General features: G+C 42.0%; 1 protein-coding gene across 1 annotated transcript; it reads left to right on the top strand.

The window, feature by feature from the left end:
- Window positions 1-382: 382 nt before the first annotated feature.
- LOC1269203 (somatostatin receptor type 2) lies at window positions 383-23,688 on the top strand. The gene is made up of 2 exons (XM_061662731.1): window positions 383-1,619; window positions 19,767-23,688. Exon 2 carries the CDS (start codon window positions 19,910-19,912, stop codon window positions 21,422-21,424), a length of 1,515 nt encoding a protein of 504 aa, XP_061518715.1. The 5' UTR covers window positions 383-1,619; window positions 19,767-19,909; the 3' UTR covers window positions 21,425-23,688.
- The last annotated feature ends 403 nt before the right edge of the window (window positions 23,689-24,091 follow it).

Here is a 24,091-nt window from a genome sequence, read left to right as displayed (position 1 = left end):
TTCGTATCGCACGAGAAGGCACTCACGATAATATTTGTGCTTGTTCGTGAAAATGAGTGCTTTGATGTACGGTATTAAAATACATTTATCAACCATCTTGCCATTGTGTATGTGTCCGAAAAATAAAAAAATTGTTCAACTATGATACAACGTAATAAATGTTATAGTTAACACAATATGTGTTGTTATTGTCGGTGCACAATTCTTCTAGAAACGCTTCTAGCAAAGATGCTATCCATGAGAGCAACGGAACAAATTCAAAATTGAGTCCGTTGAATTCATTGACCAACCCCGACGATGAATGCTGAGTACTCTCACCATCCACCGTGCTCTCGTGCCGCGTTCGGTAAAATGAGTGCCCCAGAGGGAAATGAGTACCAAGATAAAACATTCAACTGCGACCAGTCGTTTTCCCATTGTCAACGGAACCGGGTTGCACTACCGGCAGCAGCGGCAGTAGCACTTGGCTCCAGTCGTGTACCCAGTACAGATCGAAACGCGCGTCGAAGTTCGTTGCACGCGGAATGGTGCCGGCCACACTGCGGCCCACTGAAGCCATTCGTACGCGCTGCATACGGGGCATGTTTGCACGGTTGCTGTTACGGCCCCATGCTTACCTTGCCGGGTGCATTCCTTCCGGATGATTGTGAAACAGCAGTGAGCTGGCTAGCGATATAGAGCGTGTAATAGTGTACGGTGGCATTTGGAATTGGTAGAGGAATTTTCGATTACCGGTCTGTAACGGCCGACGCTTGTTGTACTCCCGCTGTACATGGTGATGCATTAGCATTGCAAGATCGCTGATCGAACTGCTGCCGTCAGTGTGTGAGGGGTGTTTACGAATTCCAGTTGGTCACCGGTGGCTGTATGGGAAAGCGGTTTGGGTAAGAAGCGGTTTGGTGCATGCTGACCAACACGATCGATGTTGCAGGTTAGCGGCTGGTGCAAAGCGTCTCCGTGCAAAACAAAACAGTGTATCATTCCGTCCGCGAAGTTCCAACAAAGTTTCTTCCAGTAACCGCACACAATGAACGGTAATTGACCGTTATCGAAGGTCCCGGCGGGATCGCACCATACAGCGTTACTGTGCCACGTGTGTATGTGTTTATGTATGTGAGTGTGTGTGTGTGTTTGTGCAAAGTGTTTGTGTGTGTGTTTTATTGCATTTTCCTATGTTGGAAGATACATGTGCGGCTATGGGTCGTTAGCGTTATTTTTCTCCCTCTCCACTCCATTTCTGGCCTGCCTTCTGGTGCGTATATGTTGTGAACGGAAAATGAAGAGATAATTAGCGAGTGCGCTGCACCTGCAACGTGATCACATATCCACATACATACACAAATACATACATACAGAGATCGTTTGCCCGCCACCCACGCCACCGGGTTGAGTGTCGACTGGGTACTAGGGTCACCGTTTTGTGCCGGCTTCGTCCATCGTCCGTAATGGCCATTTCGTGATCATTGGCCGTGCAAACCGTCCGCACCGCAGGAATAAAAATAAACACTAAACGAGCCGTGGGGATGCAGTTTGGACGGCATTGCACTACCTGCCAGCGAGCGTGAGTGAAGCAGCAGGCGGCCGGCAAAAGAAGGAAGCAGCAACCGTCGCATCGACTAGTAAGTGTGTGGGTGGGGGGTAGTGGTTGGGGTAAATCGTTTGGAGAAAGTGGTGGTGGGATGCGAGCCGGGAAAAAAGAAGACGCACCAGCTACAAACACACAGGCAACAAGCGCAATAACACACATAAATAGCCATCGCGGGAGTATTCTTGCAAAATATTTACGATGTGTGCTGGCGATGGAAAATTTATGAGTTTTTAACGATAGCAGCATATTTTTCTGCCAAGTCTGCGCGCCTAATCGTTTGTGATCGTGCTTCACGGTTCGGTGGTTGGGTGGTCCTTGTTGAGCGCCATTTTTTCTATTGCTGTTACGCCTAGCTGTTGCGGGGATTGGGGACAAAAAACACTGGGAAGCCATTCGTACCCCAAAACACAAAGGAAAACAATAAAAAAACGTGAAGCTAGTCGTCGCATCATATCGGAAGAAATTCCAATTTGCAATCGGTATCAGCAAGAAGAAAAGGCGCACAAAATTAAATCGGCATGATACGGGTTGGTTGAGCGTCTAGGCGTGGAACAAGCGACTGCCGCCAGCGGATACAATCGTACTGCTGCTGGTAGCAGTTGCCTACGTCCCGCGGCCTCTAAACAAAGCGACTTCCAATAAGAATACGTATGCGGGAGCAATGCAAAGGCCAGTGAATCGGGACAGGGAAGGATGTTTTCGCACCGGCAAGCGAGGTGCGTTGCCAGGACAGCCTTCGGCGAAAGTCAAGAAATCGTTGTTGGCGCGCGGCACATCTAACATTCCCGAAAGCGTCTTTTGTTATGCCAACTCGTCGCTGGACGGGGGGCACGGGTAATGGGCGGCGGTGGCGGTATTGCTCCTGTACGATTTCCAATTTGATCGATAAGAATACTTCGACGGAAAAGTTATAAAAGCCAAAGCCGGGAGGCAACACACCCCGTTACCGGATGCCGGTTGTCATCGCCATTAGAGGCAGCCATAAATCGGTGAAATCCGTTCGCCACGGGAAGTGAACATACAGTGCCGAAGGGGACAAACACACTTACACACACCCACACACCCACACACCTGCTCACGCAGGCACAGACAGAGCCAAGGACAAGCTGCTGCCGTAAGCGCCGCTACAGGTGTGTGTCGTCTTACGGCACTTCGCAGCACACGTGTACCCTTGTTTGCGGTGCGTGTCGTTGTATTGTGGCCGAAAGACGCTCGACGGTGGCTTAAAAATAAGTGAGCAATTTTGAGTGGCCGAATTCGGCGGCAGTCTTTTAGGCACTGCTCTGATGCTGGAAGATCGGCAAAGATTGTGAGTGATAATCTTCGTGCATTATGTTGAGTTGATTGAGCACTCCGGATATGGATATTAACTCAGGTACGGGGTGCTTGTTGGGCTTAGGAAGCTATTACAGCCGGTTGATGGGGGATGCATTAAATGTGTTTTATGAACACTTAGCGACTTGCTCAAAATGTTATGCTCGAGTCCGGGAGAGCTCTCGCCATCTTCTGCGCAATGATGCGAGAGGATTTTTGGATGACACGCTTGGATATTTTAATGATTTAAATGTGTTAGTAATGAACCAATTATTGTACGATGTATGTAAATCAAGTGGTAAATCAAGTGGTAATACAAGTGTTTTTGTCATATGCTTGTGCAAATGGTATAAACGGTCTTAAATTTCTTATGCCACTTTTATAGCAATGAATTTGTTTAATATACCCGGTATAGGATCACACTTAATCCATGTTTGATTTTGGCAGGTCTGGCGTAGCAGTGTTATTTTTTCGGTTTTTTAACATTGACCTGTTCAATATTTTTTCGCTTGTTCATTGTTTATCTTTTGTTGGATCAGTTCTACTGTAGAAAGGTGTATGAAATGTATTGTAATGACCTAGATATTTAATATTCAACATTGAAAACGCAGTATAATTTAATAAAATAACTAAAAATGTTCCGCGTTCATTAAACATCTTGCACTCATGGTGTCGATTTCTTAAATTAGCTAGAGAATAGCTGTTTTACTTCAAGATATTTACAAATACGACATGGCTCTGGTCTATAGTCCGTTTAATAAATGTGTTTTCTTTTTAATTTACCGTATGTTTGAATGTTCCGTAAAGGTAGCCGTTTTGTGATGTTCCATGATTCGGCTAGGGGAGACATTTCTACTACTATTTGATAGTTAGGGTTGGGTTGAGTTTTTGATACGCTTATAATTGTTAAACAGATTGATTTGCATACTAATGCATTATAAAGTTTATAACATATTTAAGAAGCACATGGGATTTGGAATGTATGGGATATTTTCTAACTTAACTTATTTCATTTGGAACTTATGATCATTTGGGAAGTTTGTGACTCCTAACAACCTTAAAAATCTTGTATTATTTTTACCTATTTTAGTAATATTCATCAGGTCATAACGATTTGCAAAAAAAAATGTAACTTCTATTTTTATATGGATACAAATACACAAAGCATGTGAGGTTTAAACTGTATAAAATATGTAAACTTTTGAATTTATTGGAGATACCCACGTGAATAGGTTAACCACGAATTCATATGACGGATTTGGTTCATTCTACAGCTTTGTACCTATTACACAGCAATTCGTTAGCGCTAGCGACTATCACAATGAAACTACAGGGATATAGCAATGGTTTGAACATATGTCTCTTTCATAATTTTCCTTCACACTGGACCTACAAAATTTATTTTGTAATCAGACTGGGGGATTAAAAGTGCAATCTTTTTATTAACGACGAATACCAGGCGGCTCCATCACAAATCGAAATGAAGTATGAGCTCACCAGCTTATCAGAATTCTGATAAACTAGTTATTGTTTTGAATTTACAGTTTTAAGACACTTGCCAACTGTAAAACGAAGATTTGGCAAAGAATTATACGGCTCATTACGATTAAAATTATTTGAGCTTTGGTAGGGTAATGGGTCATAACTTGGAAATAAAAAAAAAAGCAATTTGAGTAACAGCTCATTTCCAAAAAGGTTTTACTATAGCTAAAACACTGCACACACACACAGCAAAAATAGTGCAACCACGAACACAGGGTGGAAACCTTCGTTAAAAAATCATCAACTACCAGGCAGCCCCATCGTCTTGGTGTGAACGCTGCCCGACTTTGTTTGGCTCTTTTGCTAACGATCACAATTCTCGACGGTGACATGCAAAGGTGCCACGAGTGAGGAATTGTTTAGATTTTACTTACACTGTCATACACACACACACACACATGCATACACATCCACGTCCACAAGCTTTTAGTCATTCCTATCTTACGTTGCTACCATCTTATCCGGATAGGAGGTTCCATTTAGCTTTTCCCCCGCCACCCGTTTACAAGGTCGGCGTCCGAGATGCTGTATGCTGTTGAAAAGTTGAAAAGAATATCACAGACTGATTTTACCTTTCAAGATATAAGCTTCTCCCGTCCGGTGAATGTTGCTGCGAGTGACGCGTGCTGCTTTCAACCAAATACCGAAGGCACATTCCATGAACAACGTTCCGTGAGCGAAACAAACGAAACAAAAAACGAAAAATGAAATACTCACCTTTCCTACCACATGCCTTTTTGTTTTTCTGTGCGCGTGTATATGAATTGAGGGAAAAAAAACTAGCGCCGGGAGCGCGAGGTTTACACCTGTGCTGTGGTAGAATTCTTTTCCTTTAATCCAAATTCCTCCAACGTGTCCGACCATTGCCGGCGGTTGAAACCAGCTGCCCGGCGACAGTAAGCACCCAACGCGCCAGATACACCCGGGTGACCCGGGAAGAAAAGATGCACTTGAAATGTGCACAACCCGTCCGAAAGCCCCGGTCCCCGGGCCGAATGAGACTGAGTTTGTGCACAGCGCCACGGTAATAATCGTAAAATTGTTTCCGTAGCGTCCCAACGTAAACATAGTGTGACCCAATTTCGTTACTCGTTGTTTCTTACGAGATAGTTTTTGGGGCGGAAAATGGCACCACTGCACTGGGGGAGGGCGGGAGTACAGGGAGCCATCGCGAAGTCTGGTGCTGCATCAGCGTAACCCTGCATCTGACGTAAGTGCATCGGGGGACATCGAGCGCGTCTTGTTGGGGTTCGGGCGATTCTCGAACCAGTAACCCAGTATCAGTGGCCAGCATCACACGGATCTTACCGACGAAAGCTTTTAGCACGTATTGCCAGTACCCGCGGTACGCTTCCCTCGCTGTCCCTGCTCTTCCTTGCACGGTTGGATGGGTAGTGCAACTGCCAAAGTTAGTTCCCGGCGCTCGGTAACATATGGAAAATTTAAAGTTTGTTTCGTACTTACGCTCACGATTCCGGCGCGCTGTCCCTCCCTGCCGGGACTGGTTGGCTGCTGTGGGCAGCCAGTTTTGGGGTCAGCACAGTAAGCGCGCTGGGTGTGTCGTTTGCGTGTGAAACATAAAGACAAGCTAGGACAGCTGCATATACAAATGACCGTCATTTGTAAGGGTTGTGGAATTTCGGGCTCTTCCAACCCCGCCAGGGGAGGGGCTGTTGCGTATGTTATCCATTTGTGAAATGGAGCAGCACACATCGCCTATTGCAGAACTATATTTTATTAAGGCTTCTTTATTTATTGTTCCTATTTCAAGCCGTGCCGTGTGTTTGCTCAAACTTTATACCAAATCAAGTGAAATACAACAATACGCAGAAATTTATGTATATTTCTTTTTTTTCTCGTTAAGCTTGTAACGTTTATCAGTTTCTGAACAGAACGCATCATCATTTGTAGATTCGTTTACTGGTGGAATGCGAATGGGAAGAGAAAAACTGTATGATATTACACTATTACCAAAGTCGTTAGCTGTTGTGCTTCTTTGCGCTTTGCAAACTATTCATTTTTTTATTGCTGCTACGTGCCTGGAAACGAAACAAAAACTATGTCAGTCTACCGCCGAATGGCACACCACTGCCAGCCGAGCAACAGCAACAAAAAAAAAACTATCTAGTGAAATATTGCTCACAAGAAAATATATTCAACATGAACTCCTTATGCTGTTACATCTATTTTATGGGCTCTCGAGCCTGCCGATGGTTGTTTGTGAATGCAAAAAAAGCACGCCAGTAAAATCAAATGGCGAAGAACGATAGGCGCATCACACTTGTTTGTGGCGCACCAGCCGAAACAGATGGGACTGTTCGAAAGATAGTGACACGCTTTCTATGATGTGATGTTCTGCAGCTTCCAGCAGGAGCAGAAGCCCAAACCGAATCGTTTGGTACTTTGGGTAGCAAACGAATGAACGAACGAACAAATGCTCTTCAGCGCAGCACAACGACATGCTCTCGACAAGCACTCTTTAAGGTGTGGCTTGAAATGCTAAGCTGAAGTTACTACTGGTAAGCATCCTCAGCGGCATGTATTATTTTTTTTTTGCAATATCAGAAGAAGGCCTGTGAACGTTTGTCATTCTTTGCACTCTCACACACACATGCAGACACACACGTACAAACATACACAATCACTTTGCCCCTTCACGATTGCGTCTTCTGAGCAATGTTCACATCATAATGGAAGTTTCAAGAAGTTTGGCATGGCACGCGGAATCTGCCTGCTCGCTTCCTAATGGCAAACTGAAGGGCAATGTAATTGAAGAATGCACGAAAGTGTATAATAACAAGTAAAAAAAGTATAACTGAAAAACACACAATGCAAAGATAATGCCAAACAAAAGTTGGCTGGCACAATCCAATGTGGCTATGTTTGGTACGTTCGCGTTCTGTCCCATACTCGGCAATAGTTTGTAAGTAATAGTAAATACATACTTCTTCGCGGATGGGGTTTCATTTTTTTGCTACCAATTTGTCATAAGTTATTGCAACTTCTCACTTGTTCTAGTTGGCAGGAAAAGTGTAGCGCATTTGCGATCATTTCGTTGATGATTTTGAAGCGGGCATAAAGACGAACTTCCCATCCTCACCCGGGACAAAGACATTCGAAGTGACCGAAATTCGAACCAATAAATCATAATTTATGTCAGACGCGTTGGGAGCATACACACACAATCACATACACACATTCTCGCTCTTTATAAGGCTTATCGGGGAGGTTATGTCTGGTTTTTATTGCTATACATATACAGAATACCATTGAACTCGGGCCGTGAGACTTGGGAGTGGCATGACATTTTGCTAGCATCAGGTAACGTTATCGTTCGCTAGCTAATGTAATGTTCTTATTATTCAACATTTGGCAGACTAATTAGACGTGTAGCGATTGTTTTATGGTAAAAAGTTTTTGTTACTTATAAGCTTTGCATTGTTTATGTGCTGCTAACGAAATGAAATTTAAAGCAGTGAAGCAATGCAAAGGGTGTGCTATATTTCATCCCTCAGGAAATGAAAACATACAAACATAATATGTAACGCTACCCAAACTGTGTGTACTATTAGTTTCAATGGTTGCAAATGAAGAGAAACTCGAGGTTGCCGAAGTGTCTGTGAAAAACTTCATCTGTCTGACGCTAACCATGTGCGCTAGTGCTTTTGTATCTTTTTTTTGTATTTTTTTTAACTCGGAAGAGTACGGAAAATTTCCATTTACTGTTCTGCAACAGTTTTTCTAGTCGTAAGAGAGCCGTTACTTCAGTATAAAAAGTAAAAGTAAAAACAAAGGTAACAGTGCCGTATATCAACACAATATGCAACGCTCTGCTAGCACGGACAATGCTGCACCAGCGACGGCCCGACGTTCTCACCGGGTGGATATTTGTTTTTAGTTTTTATCTTACGAGCATCCCAAATGACCCATTTTGAAGGTTTTGGCCGGGCTTCAGTTAACAGTTTGGTTGAGTGGATGGTGGTGGCGGCAGAAAGCGGTAGCTGTTTATGTAGGGAATAATTGAAAGCTCCCTGTGAATGTTTCGGCCGTTATGGCGGCTGGAACGAGATTTCGGTGTTTGTTTGTTGTTGGATTTTGGGAGATGTTTGACTTGTTCAATTTTTATTACTGCCGTTACACGTGAACGGTGCAGCGTACGGGTCATAACACACGCACGAAAAAAAAAAAACAAACTTGTTTGACCAAAGCAATCAACATAGCAACGATGTGCTAAGTACCTTCGGTAAAGCGGTTAGAGTGAGTCTTAAAATAAAACTAAAACAGTGGCATTTCTAAACATCTCACCATGTGGTGGAGATAGATTTACATCGTTATATTGGTATGTTAATGTTTGCTAATCAAGAGCAGACTTTTTCCAATCAGACTCTTTGTCATAGGATGTGAATCAAGTGTGAATTGCATATGAGGGTAGTTTGCGTGGAAGTGTTTATTTTAATATCTAGCTACCTATCAACCTAATCTAACTAGTATGGACTGGAAATAAAAGCGATCAGCCATTTTTCGTTGAACACTGAAACCCATTCATAGACCTGTCTGCGTTATCTAAATCCGCTCTGTTTGAAGTGCAGAATATGTTAACAAAAATGCATTTGTTTCCAGTACTTACACTACGCAATGCAGATAAATCATTCATATAGAATAGAAAATTAAAAAAAAAACATCCAAACCGACTACAGTGTTGTTTTTAATCTGCATTTTATCGAATTTCGCGTTGCCAGAATTCGCTTTGTCATACTATTTATTTCCGCATAATCACGGTGACTGACCGTGTTTATCAAAAGTATTAAAATGTATATGCCACTAAAGATTTTTCGTGGAATTTGGAGCTTGATGATATTGTAAAACAAATGGGTATGATTTGTCAACTAGAAACCGCCTAAAATTAATCCATTTTATTGAATGAATCAATAATGACATAATAGACAATATTTGTAGAATTTCGACTAATTCTTTTTATAATTAGCCTATTATGAGCTTATGCTGCTTGGCACAACAAAATGAAATTGTCCTAGGCCTTTTTTTTGTTTAAATTGTTGACTTTTTTGTTTATTAGCCTATTTTGTAAGACTTGTGTATAACATAGCACGTGATTTTATTATGTCAGATGACAACTTCTGTGATTAGTAGTTCTATCTTCCGTTAATTCTATAAGTACAAACATATCCAACCTAGGGTAAACGTACCTATAGTGGTGCTAGTACCAATAGTGGTGGTATTGCACTAAAATGCGTCTCATACGATAAATTAACAGTAGTTAAGTTATTTACGATAGTGTGAAATGTTCTCTAGCCTTTTACAAAGGATTTAAAAATGAAATGGGGCCATTCCGTTTCTTTATGACCGAAAAATCCATTATTTTGTTAAAGGTATCCACATTTTTCTAAATTCCTTAGGATTTCATAACGATACTCATATGTTAGTTAACGTTCTAAATGATCACATAACAACGCAATTATTAGCTTTTTAACATAATTGTTATCAAATGATATTGTTTTATTCAAATTCATTGGCTTTTGACCATATTTACGTATTTTTAAGTGATTTTTACGATAGTGCCATTATAGGTACACCAAACAGGCATGTTCCTATAGTGGTCCTAGTTCTAAAATCAATAAAAACATGTAATTTTAGATTTTTTTCGACGATATTTTTGACACGTCGTACTGTTTTCATTCAAATAAGCAACAAAAATGAGTTTTCTGTAAGTAATTTACCAAACAAATGCCAAAATTCGCTTATTTGACTGAGTGAAAAATCGACTTCAAATCAAGCAAACTCTTCTGGCTATGGGTTGACGACAGGTGGTATTCAGTACTTTAGTCAATATTTTCATTAACCAAATTCATACATTTTTTACGATCAAATTACGCAAGAAACCTACATTATGGCAGTAATCCTTGCTATTCATACGAAAACAGCTTCTAAACTAAGTTTCATTGATATTATACACCGTTTTTGATGCATCTTTGTTTACCACCACTATAGGAACACAATACGACGACTATAGGAACCATACCACCATTATAGGTACAACGAAGCAATCACAAAAATATGTATTTTTTTCGTAAATTTGATGTGTTTCATGGTAAAAATGGTTGTGATTGCGAAGATAAAACATATTCCAACTGTTATATGTTAAAATATTCAGAAATTGGCCTTCCTGACACTTTAAATCCATTAAAATACATCTGTACCACCACAAATTGCACCACTATTGGTACATTTACCCTACTCTAAATGTGACTCAAAATAGTCGGTGATATAGCACAAAAGTGGTTGTTAGATGACACGAAATAATAGAAAACCGAATGAACATCTGACGATTAACACGTTTATGCATAACATCAACATGTGTCGATTAACGTTACATTAAAAGCATTGCGTTATTAAAATGCGAATGCGTGATTAAAATTGACATATAGTACGTAATTTTAAAGACAAGACCGGTAAAAGATTATGTAGTTATGGTTAGAATAGAAGAAAATCACAAAACGAACTTGTAGAACTTACCATTTAGCTGTACCAACACCAAGTGCATTGAAATTAAATCAATGTGGTGTATATTCTTGAATGATTGGCACTAAATGACTTGATCAAGTTTCTTACCTTGTATTGTATTGTAAAGTAACATAATTCATATTTTTGTAAAACAGCATGCGAAATAGAACATCTGTTTACTTTGAGAAAAAGTGTTAAAAATGAAGATTTGGTATTATAGTGCATGTTTGACATCTCGATTTGTCTCTGGTTTGATATTTCGAACTGAACGCAGGGTTTTGTCACACATTTGCATTATCTGACAAAAACGGGGACCAGTTTTTGCCAAACATAGCTTATAGCTTTCTATGGTTTATTATAGTTGCAATTTCTACCAGACTCGTTGCAAGTAATTATATTTATAAATGAATGATTACCATTTATTACATTAAAAAGTTTGGGAATAGCAAAACACACAAAAGGTCCCCTAATAAAATGTAATGGAACCCTACACGAGATTAATCCGTTCTAGTGCTTTACTCGTTATGTGGGACTCTCTTTTCCATACTATGCGCATGAAATACTATATGCAAAATGAAATAATTGTTTCCATGATCTTAAATGTGCTGGTATGCATTTATTGAAAATAATTTAAAAAATGGAAAACGTTACAATAATTTTGACGTTCAACTGCTAGACATTTCCTGCTAGATTTTTTTAATCCAAAATAAGCCAGTGTCATTACAATTGAACAACTGGTTGAAGTAAACATTTTTCAGCACGAATTATTATTTTTTATTTTAAGATCAAACCCACAACGCGTGAAGACTCTAACAACCTTCTATAATACCGATAAAATCTCCGTTTGTTTGGAATGGGTTTGTTTGACAATTTTCCGTTTGACATATGACGGCTTCTATAGATTTCCTAGACTTATTATTATAACACAACCGGAATGTTAGTCGAAGGGCGATGGTGTATATGGGAATCCCGTCAAACCTTGTCGACTCGTGTTTTGAAATAATTACCAGACCTTTATTATATTTCAATCTATTTTAAAAATGGACACAAAAACTCGTGATACTAATGTATTAAACATAATTAATTGAAAATTAAAGACAAGTATCGTTAAGATGGCATCTTCACCGTTTACATGAAAAGTATTCTAGTATCCAGGATTTACTACGATATAATGCTGTGATAGATACTTTGTACAAACCGTGTCTGTTTTTATCCGACCTCACATATTTTAGAAAAATAAATATTGTAAATTATAGTGCTGAACAGTTGCAAGTGAATCAAAAGCCACTTGATGTAATTGATAAAAAACAGTAATATTTTCAGTTAAAAGCCCAATTAAAATGTGTAACATAACCCATCGATTAACAGCTAAAAAACATCACTGTAAAATAACTACCACAGTTCTGGAACTTTCTATGAAACAAAGCAGAATATATATTTTTTTCATATTTCATGAGAAAATGAAAATATGAAGCGCTGCGCAACATGCAAAATAACGAAAAAACAAACTGGAGAATTTTTATTGTTCAACAACCGTGGTGGAAACATAAATTTTAATTTGGTGAAGGTTTATGTTTATGAGCGCATATTAGCCAATCTAGCCCGGTGACCAAGAGGCCGTGCGGGTGCGGAAGAATAATATATTGTGCGGACTGTTCCGGTCGTTGATCCGATGAATGAATTGTTATTAACCAAGTTTTGACCCAGTCCGGGAAACGCCTTTCCAAACTGAACGGCAATTCAATGATAATAAAAACGACACCTTAACAAGCTTTCAAAAGGGGCTTGGTGTTGTATTTTTTCTTATGCGAGCAATGCAGCAGTTTGTGGCTACAGTTTTCCCAAGAAGGAATACAAAAGCTGGTACCAGCGCTTGCTAATAAACACCATCATCATCAACATGTAAAAGCAAACACTATAGCATCTTTCAGATGATGAAAAAAGGAAGGATATTCAGAAAAAGGCAAACTAAGGGTGCGTTTGTCTCATTTGGCGCCATGTTTTCCTACGAAATAGCAGTGTTTTTTGGGAAATGGTTGTAATTAAGGTCTGTTTGGGATGGGTTTTCATTAACAGTTTTGTTTGCTTGCTTTGTTTGGTGCACCGATCGGAGCGGGTGGCAGGTGGCATGTTACCCGGACGCGTTATCAATAGTGGTCTGCAATATTTGCGCAGCAGTAAAACTTACTGCCTTTGTTTATCTATTTTGTGCGTTCGAGGGGATGGAAATTTGTTTATATTTAATTATCTGCCGCCCAATAAGTCCGAGTCCGAGGACTCCAGGTCAGACTAATGCTTCGGTTCTTGTAATCGTGCGTATCACAGTGTATTGAAATGTTTCGAAGGGTATGCTTCATCCCACCCAAGATACCTGACGTCATGGGCGCTATTGATGGATAGTGGCAACGTCAAATGAACATCACTCAACTTGCTCTCCACACCCAAACCAGACAATGTGTACCAGTTTGGCGCTGGGAAGAAGGTCTTCCGACCTTTCCCGCGACACCAGTTTCTTCGTCCTTGTGTTTTTGGTGTTGTTTTCTGTGTATCGAGGTTGTTTTTTGCTGTTTGGGACACTATCGCACGAATCTGTACGGCTAACCACCACCTACTGGCCTGTGGTGTGGCCTTACCCTTGGTTGTACATGAGTGCGTGCGTGCGTGAGAGTACACAGACCGACCTACACACACACACACTAACATACACCTCCCCGCTATTACTGAATGGTGGCAAGGATAGTGCAAATTTCACCGTTATACCATCGAGTCGACAGTTGTCAAATGGTGACAGCGTGGCGGCACGGGTATGGTTATTGTAATGTTTATTTTCTATATGCTAATGAGATAGCGTTCGTCTCCGGTTGGCGGGCGTCGGGACAGTTTGGGATCTGAGAATAGATTTTACAAGTTTGCCCTTCGCTGGGCCACACGGGGCGCGGCGGCGGACACATTACATTTGATAGGTCACGCGCTGCAACGGCACCAAAAATGGGGGATAGGTTATCGAGCATGTCTTTTGACAGGTTACTTGATCTTGTTGCCAAAGCAAACCAACACAAATATTTGCTCGCTTGATAGCAGGCGAAAAAAGTTGCAAGCAAATTGATTTTGTTTTGCGGAAAACCAACAACATGTGGACATTGTTTGAATATGGGGATGTGTCGAGTATCAGGTATTGTGCTAACCTGGCCCGTAAACATACCACTCGTTCAGAACCGCAAACATAATGCACCGTGGGGGGTTTGCGCAGTTTGGTTTTATTATTCATCATCTAAGATTCACTTGAAATTTATTAAGCACGGTTATAAACCAGGATCAAGTTGATGAGTGCCGTTGTTCCTAGGGGTTTACTAGGCTCGTAAACGGTGCAGCCATAAAATCAAGGGATTAGATTGACAGTCTCGTGAAGGTTTAATAAAATTTCATCCAAATCATTTGTACACTATCGGGCACCAGAATTGGCATTGGAGACAATCGTTGCTCTTATGTACTGCAGTGTCGCTAGACACTAAACCCACCAACCAGCTCTCTGCCCAGGACAGACGTGGTAGAATGTGGAAAATCTTTAATTAACAAATCCGCCAACACTGTACGCGACTCGATCCGCCGCACTGTCCACACCGGTTGCGTTCACGTACCGTGCGCAGATTGTTTGTTCCGTAAAGGTAAACTTATTAGTGTGTACTGTGGCGCCATGGGTGCGACCCCAGGCGGTAAACATCTATTCTCGATTTCCGGATCACACCGTACGCGCCGGTATTATCTTCCGCGCGGAAGATAAAATTAAAGTTCCTAAGCTGATTCCGAAACAGGTGGTTTTATGATTTTAATTTAATGAAAGCGCTCGCCCCCCTGCACACACTACAGCAGAACCCATTCTCCATCCACCGCGTCAAATCTTGATAACGGCCATGGACGGGGCTATCTTCCGGGACTGATGAACGTAGGCAAAAAGGGAATGCAGGAGGGGGAATTATGAGCATTGCATTGCTGTTGACTGGGAAGCAGGACTAGGGATGGTAGAGGTAGGTTGAAGCCGGGACATCGGTCTGGACGCTAGTGGTGGGAATGTGACGCCAGCACTATGGATTTTCTCGGGTTTACAGGTTCGGTGTCATAAATCTTGCCCCGGGGTGACATAAGGCGACTGTTGCACAATCGTGCCATACCGGAAGCCAATTCCGGATCATCGGTGTAGGTCGGTCACCAGCGCTTGGATGGATCGATTGCACGTGACCCAGTTTGTTGTAACGGACATTGCGGAAATGTTGCTACCGTGTCTGTGTGTGTGTGTGCGTGTAAGTGGGGATGTTTTTTTTGTGTGTCCGTGTTGTCTACGTTGATTCAAGCAAATGGAAAAATATTGTTCCGGATGGTACGAGTGCGAACAGGCGAGGAGAAGCATTAAATTCTACCGTAGGTAAAACGCACACAAAAACCGACTCTAACAAACGCACACTCGAACGAGGCGCTTGTTTTAAGTGTTTGCCATCCTGACATCGTCAAAAATGTTACAACTGTCCGCGGAATGTTATTTATGTTTATTTTTTTCTGACGAACAAACCGCCAATATAGCTCTAAAATTATTATCTCAAAGTACACTGTAAATGTGTTCAAACGTAAACACACTGATAGAGCGAGGGCTGTGAAAGTGGCTCAATAGAAAGTGTTATTTTTTTATTCGCTTCTGCTTCAGTTTCGTTGAAGAATTTCGTCAGTTTCATTGATCACTCAATAAAAACTTTTCAATATTTTCAATATAGACGCATATATATCCCATTTTATTTTCTTGTAGCTGTTGTTGTTATTATTCATGCTGCACCAATACCGATTTCTCATAAATATCATAAATATTTAATAACCACTTTACTTGGCGGAGCAATAAAAACATGAGAGCTATCGAAACCGGTTCGGACACAGTTGATTTGCGAAGCGTTTAGTAGCAATTTTAGACTGGCTGCAATTTAGCGGGTGTGCAATCTCATTTTTATTACCTTTTTGGAAAATTTCTTCAAACTGATAGCACGAACGTTGGGGTGAACGGGATTTACACAATTTTTCTTTTCTCAGTAGCAGTACCAGAACCGTCAAAAGCATTCTTAAGACACTCCTGTAACTTTGAAGAGGCTGGCTCTGCGTTCGATCACACAGTCCATTTGCTATCAGTCGATCTGTGTGTTTGTAATCGATTTATTGAATCACGACGACCACGCACTGTGGAATGCGATGAAATTGCTGAATGACAATGAAGTTTTCGAGGAATTGCGGATGATGGCCACCACTGGGCATTTCCGATAGCAAGAAAAATAAAGACAAAAAAGAAACACATACAACACACCAGCACACCCAGCGCCCGAAATGCAAACGGTGGCAAAATTAGTGGCAACTAAAAGCCAGGACAAATATGGCCAAGGCAAACAAACAAGTTTTCTCACTTTTCGATTGCTTTCGATCGCGCAGAAGAGGATGCGTGTTTGCCGAAGGGCTGTTTTCGCTGCCGGAGGACGTTTCGGTATTTGATAAGCGGGAGTTACAGAGTTTTGTTTCCCGTTGAGTGTTGAGGGTTATTATTATGGCAAAATTATTTTGTTTTAGTATCTGTCGATTACAGCAAGATTGAAAAAGGAATACTTTATAATATTTTCCTTTATTTATATTAGGAATACTAGGATAAGTAAGTATAATATTTTTTACATTTTCTTGTGTTGTGGGAGATCAAAATTTTTTAAATTTTATAATAGGCGGTAGGGAAAGAACTAGTTATTCTTCAAACTCAAGCTTAAAGCTTTATGTTATTACTTACAATTTAGTAGTTACAGATTATGTATCCCTCACCTCTCTGCTTGTAATGGCCTAGGGACTTATAGCCCACAAATGTTATTTGTTTGCTTTTTCTCATACTCTTTATTTTGGTTGAATGTTTTTAACCATTTGTTGTTAACATGTTTCATGAATAATTATTAATTATTAATTTGCCCATCGAAAAAAAAATGGATAAAAATGGATAAAAATTGTAAAAATTATTATCATAATTATAAAGTGCATGGCAACACTTGGCAATGGTGTTAATCTTTACATTTTACCTTAGTCTTGTCCAGCCTATAGTCGGCTAAGGAAAAATATTTCCTTTAAACATTAAATTGGTAAATAAAAAAAACTACTTAGAAAAGTACTCTGAAACAGGGAATTCGGTGCTCATACACATTTAATAATTAGCCACTTTTTATTGTAGCTAAAAATTCAATCATTGATAATTATCATGTCTTTCTCCAAATGTGTTTTAGGTAACCGCGAGTAACACAATTTGATCTGGAATTACATGTTAACATATTTATAAAAAAAATCGTCTAGCGGTATGCACTGTGCACAACCATCCATGCGTTACATACCAGTAGAGGATTTAATAAAAAAGAAGCCAATCTTATGATATAATTATGCAACACTTGAAAATAAAATTTGTCATTTTATAACATCTAGCCGATTAGAACACTATTGTGATCAAGTCAAATATTAATAACGATTACTGAGAAATCGCTGACCTGTATGATACTAATTTGCCAGCTACCCCTGTAGGAAATCGGAGCAACCAAAGTACCCCCAAATGAGCTGCTGGTAACGGGTATCTCATAAACTAAGCAGTAATACTATCTCATCTGCCAGATGGTCCGCTGTGTGGAGGAAAAATCGCAGTCCGCGCATCGTTACTAACGGCACCCAATATCAAACCCGCACATGTGAACATATAAACATCTACACATACACCACAATCACACATAACCCATTTAAGCGCACACCCGTGTCTACACGTTCCTTATTTGCCGTTGGGCATTGAATGGCCGCGTCAAGGATATGGAAGTATCGTGAACGGTACCCGAACATAGCCTATTATTTACCGTTTATGATTGATTATCCTTGCGTGTTTCGAAAGACCATTTCCAGCAGGGCCATTTAATGTGCAGTGGTAATCATTTTAAATTGCGCGGTAAATCCCGAACCGTACCGTTTTGTGGTCGCCGCCGTCCGGAAGTGGGCGTTATTTTTAGCGAAATCCCGCTTCAGAAAGTATTTGCTTGCGTGCAATCGATGCGCATTTGTGTCGCAAATCGAACGCCAACGGGTGTTTGCAGTTGTTTGTTTGGAGCTCGGCCGATGATGGCGGTAATGCACGGTACGGTCGGTTAGCCAGCCATACGCGCCCCCCGTGTCGCATGACGGGGCAAGCTGAAGCTTCAAACAGCGTGTCAGGTTTATCACTGCTACTGGCTCGGTGCTGTGTTTACGCAATGGATTGGCCAAGGAATCGAGCAGCAGTGGCCGGTATGACCCGTGAGGAGTGTTGGTCTATTTTTAAGAACAAAAAGCAAACAAATGCCAGCTGAGGCTTTTCCACGCCACGCAAAAACTAGAACCAATCCCGTTTACGCGTGGGGGGTTGCTTCAGATGCATTCAAACTGCTTGATAAACACGAGCTCCATAACAATCAAACAATCGTATAAGCAGCAGTCGGCAGAGCCGAGGGAAATAAAACAGAATCTAACGTGCGCACATCATTCATCAACAAACAACTCTATTAATCGAAACTGCGCGCACTCTTTGTTGTGGATCTTCAACAGGTCGAACCGCTCCGAAGAACCGCCATTTAAACTGCAATTTAATCCGATTTCAATGTAATTCCACATGACCCGCGCCGGGCACTTCTGCTTCAATGCAAATGAATAAAGGGCCAAGTTTCACCTTACACAGTGTGCACCTTTGTGTGAACGGGAGTGTATTTGCGCTCCGGTTAGCTGCTAGCAAATTGCTTCCGCTGGCACAGTGGAACATTAAACCCGTGAACGGAAGCGTACCGTCAAACCGTTCCGTTCACGTCACGCGACCGACGGCACGTCCGGTTGTATTGATTTCGAGCCAAAGGGGTTCCAATTAACCTCCAAAGTCACCGGAGGAGGGAGCGCACTCCCGCCGAACTGCTTGTGTGAGCTGTTGGCTGTGTGAAGGTGGTGAAAAAGGTAAACCGACCCAATGGGATAGACAATGAGAAACTAATTAATTTCGATGACTACCACCTACCACCGGTGAATGGGGCAAGATGTAGCAATTGAAATCGTCAAACAATGGCTTTCGCTCCTTGCGGTTCCTTTCTGTGCCAATTTCTTCTTCTGTGGTGATGCTAAGCGAATGGGATGCCACTAAAGGATATTCCTGGCCGAATGGGGAGGGATGCTAGCTGTCCGGAGGGAGTAAAGTGGTTTCTCATACCTGCCACTAAATTGCGGCGGGAAAGAATTCTACCGTGCACATCATTTAACGGGTGGGCAATAATCACCCCGTAATCAGATTCTTTATATCTTCCCTGAGAGAAGATACATTGCCAACTTCGCACAACAATGCCGAAACCTATCGATGGTATATCGATTCCGATATTTTATTAGAACGCTTTCCGGCTACAGCAGCAATCAGCTTATGGTTTCCCAATTATGAAATATTTGCAAAGACCGGCTGCTCCCACGCGTTTGTCGCGCGGGAAGCTTTAGCGATTCTGTCGAGGAATAATTAGAAGGCCATTAACTTTGTGCGCGATGGTAGGCGAATACATTTTACCGCCAGAACCGGCGGGATTCCCTTGAGATGTAAATGATGACTCCCTGGGCAAGGATGGGTTTTTGTGTTAGAGATTGCCTCGCCATTAGCATTTATTGGTTAGTGTTTGCATTACGCCGGGTGTTAAAACCTCTGCATGATGAAGAAATTAAATTGCCATTGTTAAAATAGCGCCTTTTCTTTCGTCTCTTTTCGTTTCAGCGCAACCAACGTGAGCTACAGCGGAATAAAAAAAACCTCCAAACAAACCCATTAGGAAATGTTTTTGGAATGGTGTAAAAGGTAAATGAATTTCAAAACTGGATAGAAGAAAGTTCAAGCAACACTGCTAACTAAGCACAACCATGAAGGAGGATAATGCAACGTCATTCTTTCTCCTGGGAGAGTACGACTCATTAACGGACCAAAATGTGTCCCAGCTTGGCAATTACCTGGAGAACAGCGACCCCAACCAAACGTTTATGGGTAATTTTACCTGTCCGCCCACGGACATGCCAACGACCTACTATCTGTTCATGTTCCTGTACGCGGTCGTCTGCCTGGTCGGTGTGCTGGGTAACACGCTCGTCATCTACGTGGTGCTCCGGTTTTCCAACATGCAAACTGTCACCAACATGTACATACTGAATCTAGCGATCGCGGACGAATGCTTCCTGATTGGCATACCGTTCCTGATCGCTACGATGCACATGAAGCGCTGGACGCTTGGGGGCGCTATGTGTAAAGCGTACATGGTGAGCACCTCCGTCACACAGTTCACGTCGTCCATCTTCCTGTTCATCATGTCCGCCGATCGATACATTGCCATCTGCCATCACATCTCCTCGCCCAAGTACCGGACGCCGCTGGTGTCGCGCATCGTATCGCTGTTGGCTTGGCTTGCGTCTGCGTTGATCATGCTGCCGATCATGATCTATGCCGACGTGATAGAACAAAAACCGAACACATACTCGTGCCAGATACTGTGGCCTGAAACGCATGGCCATCTGCCTGGGTACACGTTCACACTGTACTCGCTAATACTGGGCTTCGTGATTCCGCTCTGCTTTATCATGACCTTCTACTGTCTGGTGATCCGCAAGCTGCGAAACGTAGGTCCTAAAACGACGGGAAAATCGCGTGGCAAGCGGCGCTCGCATCGAAAGGTAACCAAGCTGGTGCTGACCGTCATCACCGTTTACATCCTGTGCTGGCTACCGTACTGGATATCGCAGGTCGCCCTGATTACGTCCGACTTCGAGACGTGTAGTACGCGGTTGGATTTGATCCTGTTTCTGCTGGTGGGTTGTCTTGGGTACATCAACTCCGCCATCAATCCGATCCTGTACGCATATCTGAGTGAGAACTTTAAGAAGAGCTTCCTGAAGGCTTGCACGTGCGCGGCGCGGGCCGAGGTAAACGCACAGCTGAAGCTAGAGAACAGCGTGATGCCCAAGCGCTCACGCACCCGTACCAACTCGGATACGACGCAGCTAACTACCGGCTCGAAGGTGCAGCACCGGTTGCTCGTGGAACCGACAACGACCGCTACCACCACCACGACGGCGGCATCCTGCGTATCGTCCCGAAATCCCAGCCCTCCGCCCGCCCAAACCCAGCGGAACAACAACCATCTCCTTACCGTACCTGGAACACCTGCCTGTGCATCATCCAATGGTGGTAGCAACCATAGTAACAATAATAACGATACCAATACGACCGGTACGAACGCCACGGCCAGAAGTCAACTGCACGCTGCCAATGGTGGCAACACTAGCAGTGGGAAAGGTGATTACATGTCCGATTCCTGTGACGGTAATGAAGCGTTGAGTGTGCCGTGCGGGAACGGTTTGGAGGAGCAGCTAGTCAAACTAACGTAACTCGTACAAGTGGTTGGTAATGGATCCTAGGGCATTAAGGACACTGGTGTGTTCTTTCGAGCTAAATCAATTTTTTGTCAAAAATATTAAGTAAAATGTAGTTTAAAGTCGGGTTGGAGTATGAAACAGATTTCACTAAGCTGACACAGCTATACTCTAGAGTACGAACGAAACCAGAATCGAAAGCGTTACAACTCTTGTGTTGTATAAACATTGCCAAAATTGAAGTAGTTAAACAGTAAAAGTCATACCAAGGGATAATCGCACGAAGGCAACAGGGGAAGTAAGCAAAACTTATTTATGTGATAAATTAATGTTAACGATGTCACAAACCGTGGGGAAGCATGTATGTGTTTTTGTACTGGCGTAAAGCATCCGGTGCGGTCCAATCGGCCTGGTCGATCACGGTAAGATCGCTCGTGTTAATCTCTTTGGTTGCGCTCAACAGACTTTCTGCACCGCATTGCCACCACTGCAGTCGATCGCGTACGTGATCGCGCGTGAAACGATGGCAGTGAGCCAACACGCGCTCCAAAAGTATCCATCGTGTGATGGAATTTGGATTCCATATATTCTACCGCATTCACACAGACACACACACACACATATATATTCACACACAACCAATCCATGCAAATAAACACGCATGATTCCTTTGGGAGTAATATTTGATGGATGACATTTCGTGCAACATGCACCATCACGGCGTGCGACTGCAGACCTGGGAATCTGGGACGGAATTCGGTAACAAAAAAAAACCTGAGCTCACGAGTTCCGTACCACAACACGCACTGGCACGCGGAAAGAAAGCAAACAAACTACGGCAATGAACATCTTTCGAACTTATAGCACTTACAGACATAAATTACGAGTCCGATTATGGATATGATGATGGTGATGTAGTTGTTGATGCTGATGATGATGGTGTTCACATACAGTTGAGTGCCTTTGGTAGCACGTGAAATATTTATCGCTTTTATAAATCGGGGTCGAGTGGGCTTAAGCAATGCGGATTTGTTTAATTTATTGATCGTGATAGATTTTTGTAACGGATGGTTCCCATTGCCCGTTGCCTTTTGTTTTTCCTCTTCTACTCATCACAAACTTCAAATCGCCCTAGCGAACTTCGTACCCATACATTCTCGGTTCGTTATGTTAGCGTGCGATAGGGGTGCGATGGTGTTTCGATTAAAATTGTTTGATTGAGTTGTTGCTTGCTTGCGCATGGGACGGAAGGCAGAAACGATATGCACGGAGGTACGATCGAATGCATTCATCATCGGAATTCATCGCGTTCGGTTAATGGAGGTTTGTTTGTGCGGAATTCCGATTTACAGCAACAGCACAAAAAAGACATTAGTTTTCCCTTTGGCTATCGTCCAGGGGAGGAAAGAGGGGGGAAGGGAACTATGCGGATGGTCCAATCGGTTAGGAGAAACAGAGGGAGCGAACAGGGAGAAAGACGGGCTGCTTTGACAGCTGGAATGTTTCATTTGGTATGTTTACAGCCGCTGGAATATATTAATCAACGAACGGCTATAGTTTAACAAACCGTGGTGGTAGATCAATTAAGCTAGTGCATCACCATATTTCATCACAAACACGACACATACTGTAGGTGAGGAGCCGATGTTCAAAAGATGTTGCCCGTGAGGTTGTCGAGCGCATTCGAAGAGATTTAAAATCGGCAAATAATACACATTTGATTCTCCCAGTGGAAAAGGCAGAAAGGCATCAGTGCTAATGGAGGTTAGATGTAAATTTAATAGCCAATATTCCCTCAACGCCCTGCAGGATAAACATACGTCGAAGCCCAACGAATAGGTTTTTACAGCTCTTACGACTACTAATGGCATAGTATAGTGATGAAAGGTGTAGCACAATGATAATAGCAAACTGTTGCAGTCGCAGGATGGTTTTTAAACGACAAAATCCCGAACCCCGCAAACATTGCTTCGTACGTTGTGATCCAGATTTTATCGGGAGTATGGTACGAAATATGAGACAACAGAGCTAAAGCTAAAGATACAATAAAATATGTTTTTTTGTACGTGAATCGAGCGATTAATGTGTAAAACTTGCCGAACTGGGCAGGGGGTAACGGGCTAGGCAAAATTGTTCGAATTGTAGTTCTCTTAAAAAAACGAAACGAATCAATTTTCCCTTCCTTATGGAAACAATATCAAACGTCTGTACCGAATTTAATACTATTTCATTAAATGGAATAAACGCTGTAATAAAGACGTAACCAAATTCACACATAAGTTCGCTAGAATGTTTCTATTGGGTAGAATTCAATATTTTGTTTTGTTTTGACATAAAGGTAAGTAAAAAAAAATAAATGTACAAAATATATTTTTTCGTGTGTTGTTAAATCTACCAAAAATCTATCATAAATATACTTACCCCAGCTTTAAGTAATGGGACCGTACTGCGTCATACTTCCCGCATGTGTATTAACGGTTTCACAAAACCCTGTAATATTTGGATTTGAACTACATTTGTTTCCATGCGAGTTCGTTCCACATCCTGACACTATTACGTTGGCAGCTCCCACATTCGAAGGAAAACGGATCAAAACGAAACCTATTAGGGCATGAAATTAACTAATTACTATCAGTATTCCGTCTGAAGTATTCCACCAGACAGGATTGAAATAAATTGGAT

This window comes from Anopheles gambiae, chromosome 3 (genome assembly GCF_943734735.2).
Source record: "Anopheles gambiae chromosome 3, idAnoGambNW_F1_1, whole genome shotgun sequence".
Classification (NCBI taxonomy): Eukaryota; Metazoa; Arthropoda; class Insecta; order Diptera; family Culicidae; genus Anopheles; species Anopheles gambiae.
This window is presented reverse-complemented; position numbering and strand designations above follow the sequence as displayed.

What these genes read in the sequence shown, in the direction of transcription:
- LOC1269203 (XM_061662731.1), top strand. Translation starts at nt 19,910, where the DNA reads ATGAAGGAGGATAATGCAACGTCATTCTTTCTCCTGGGAGAGTACGAC.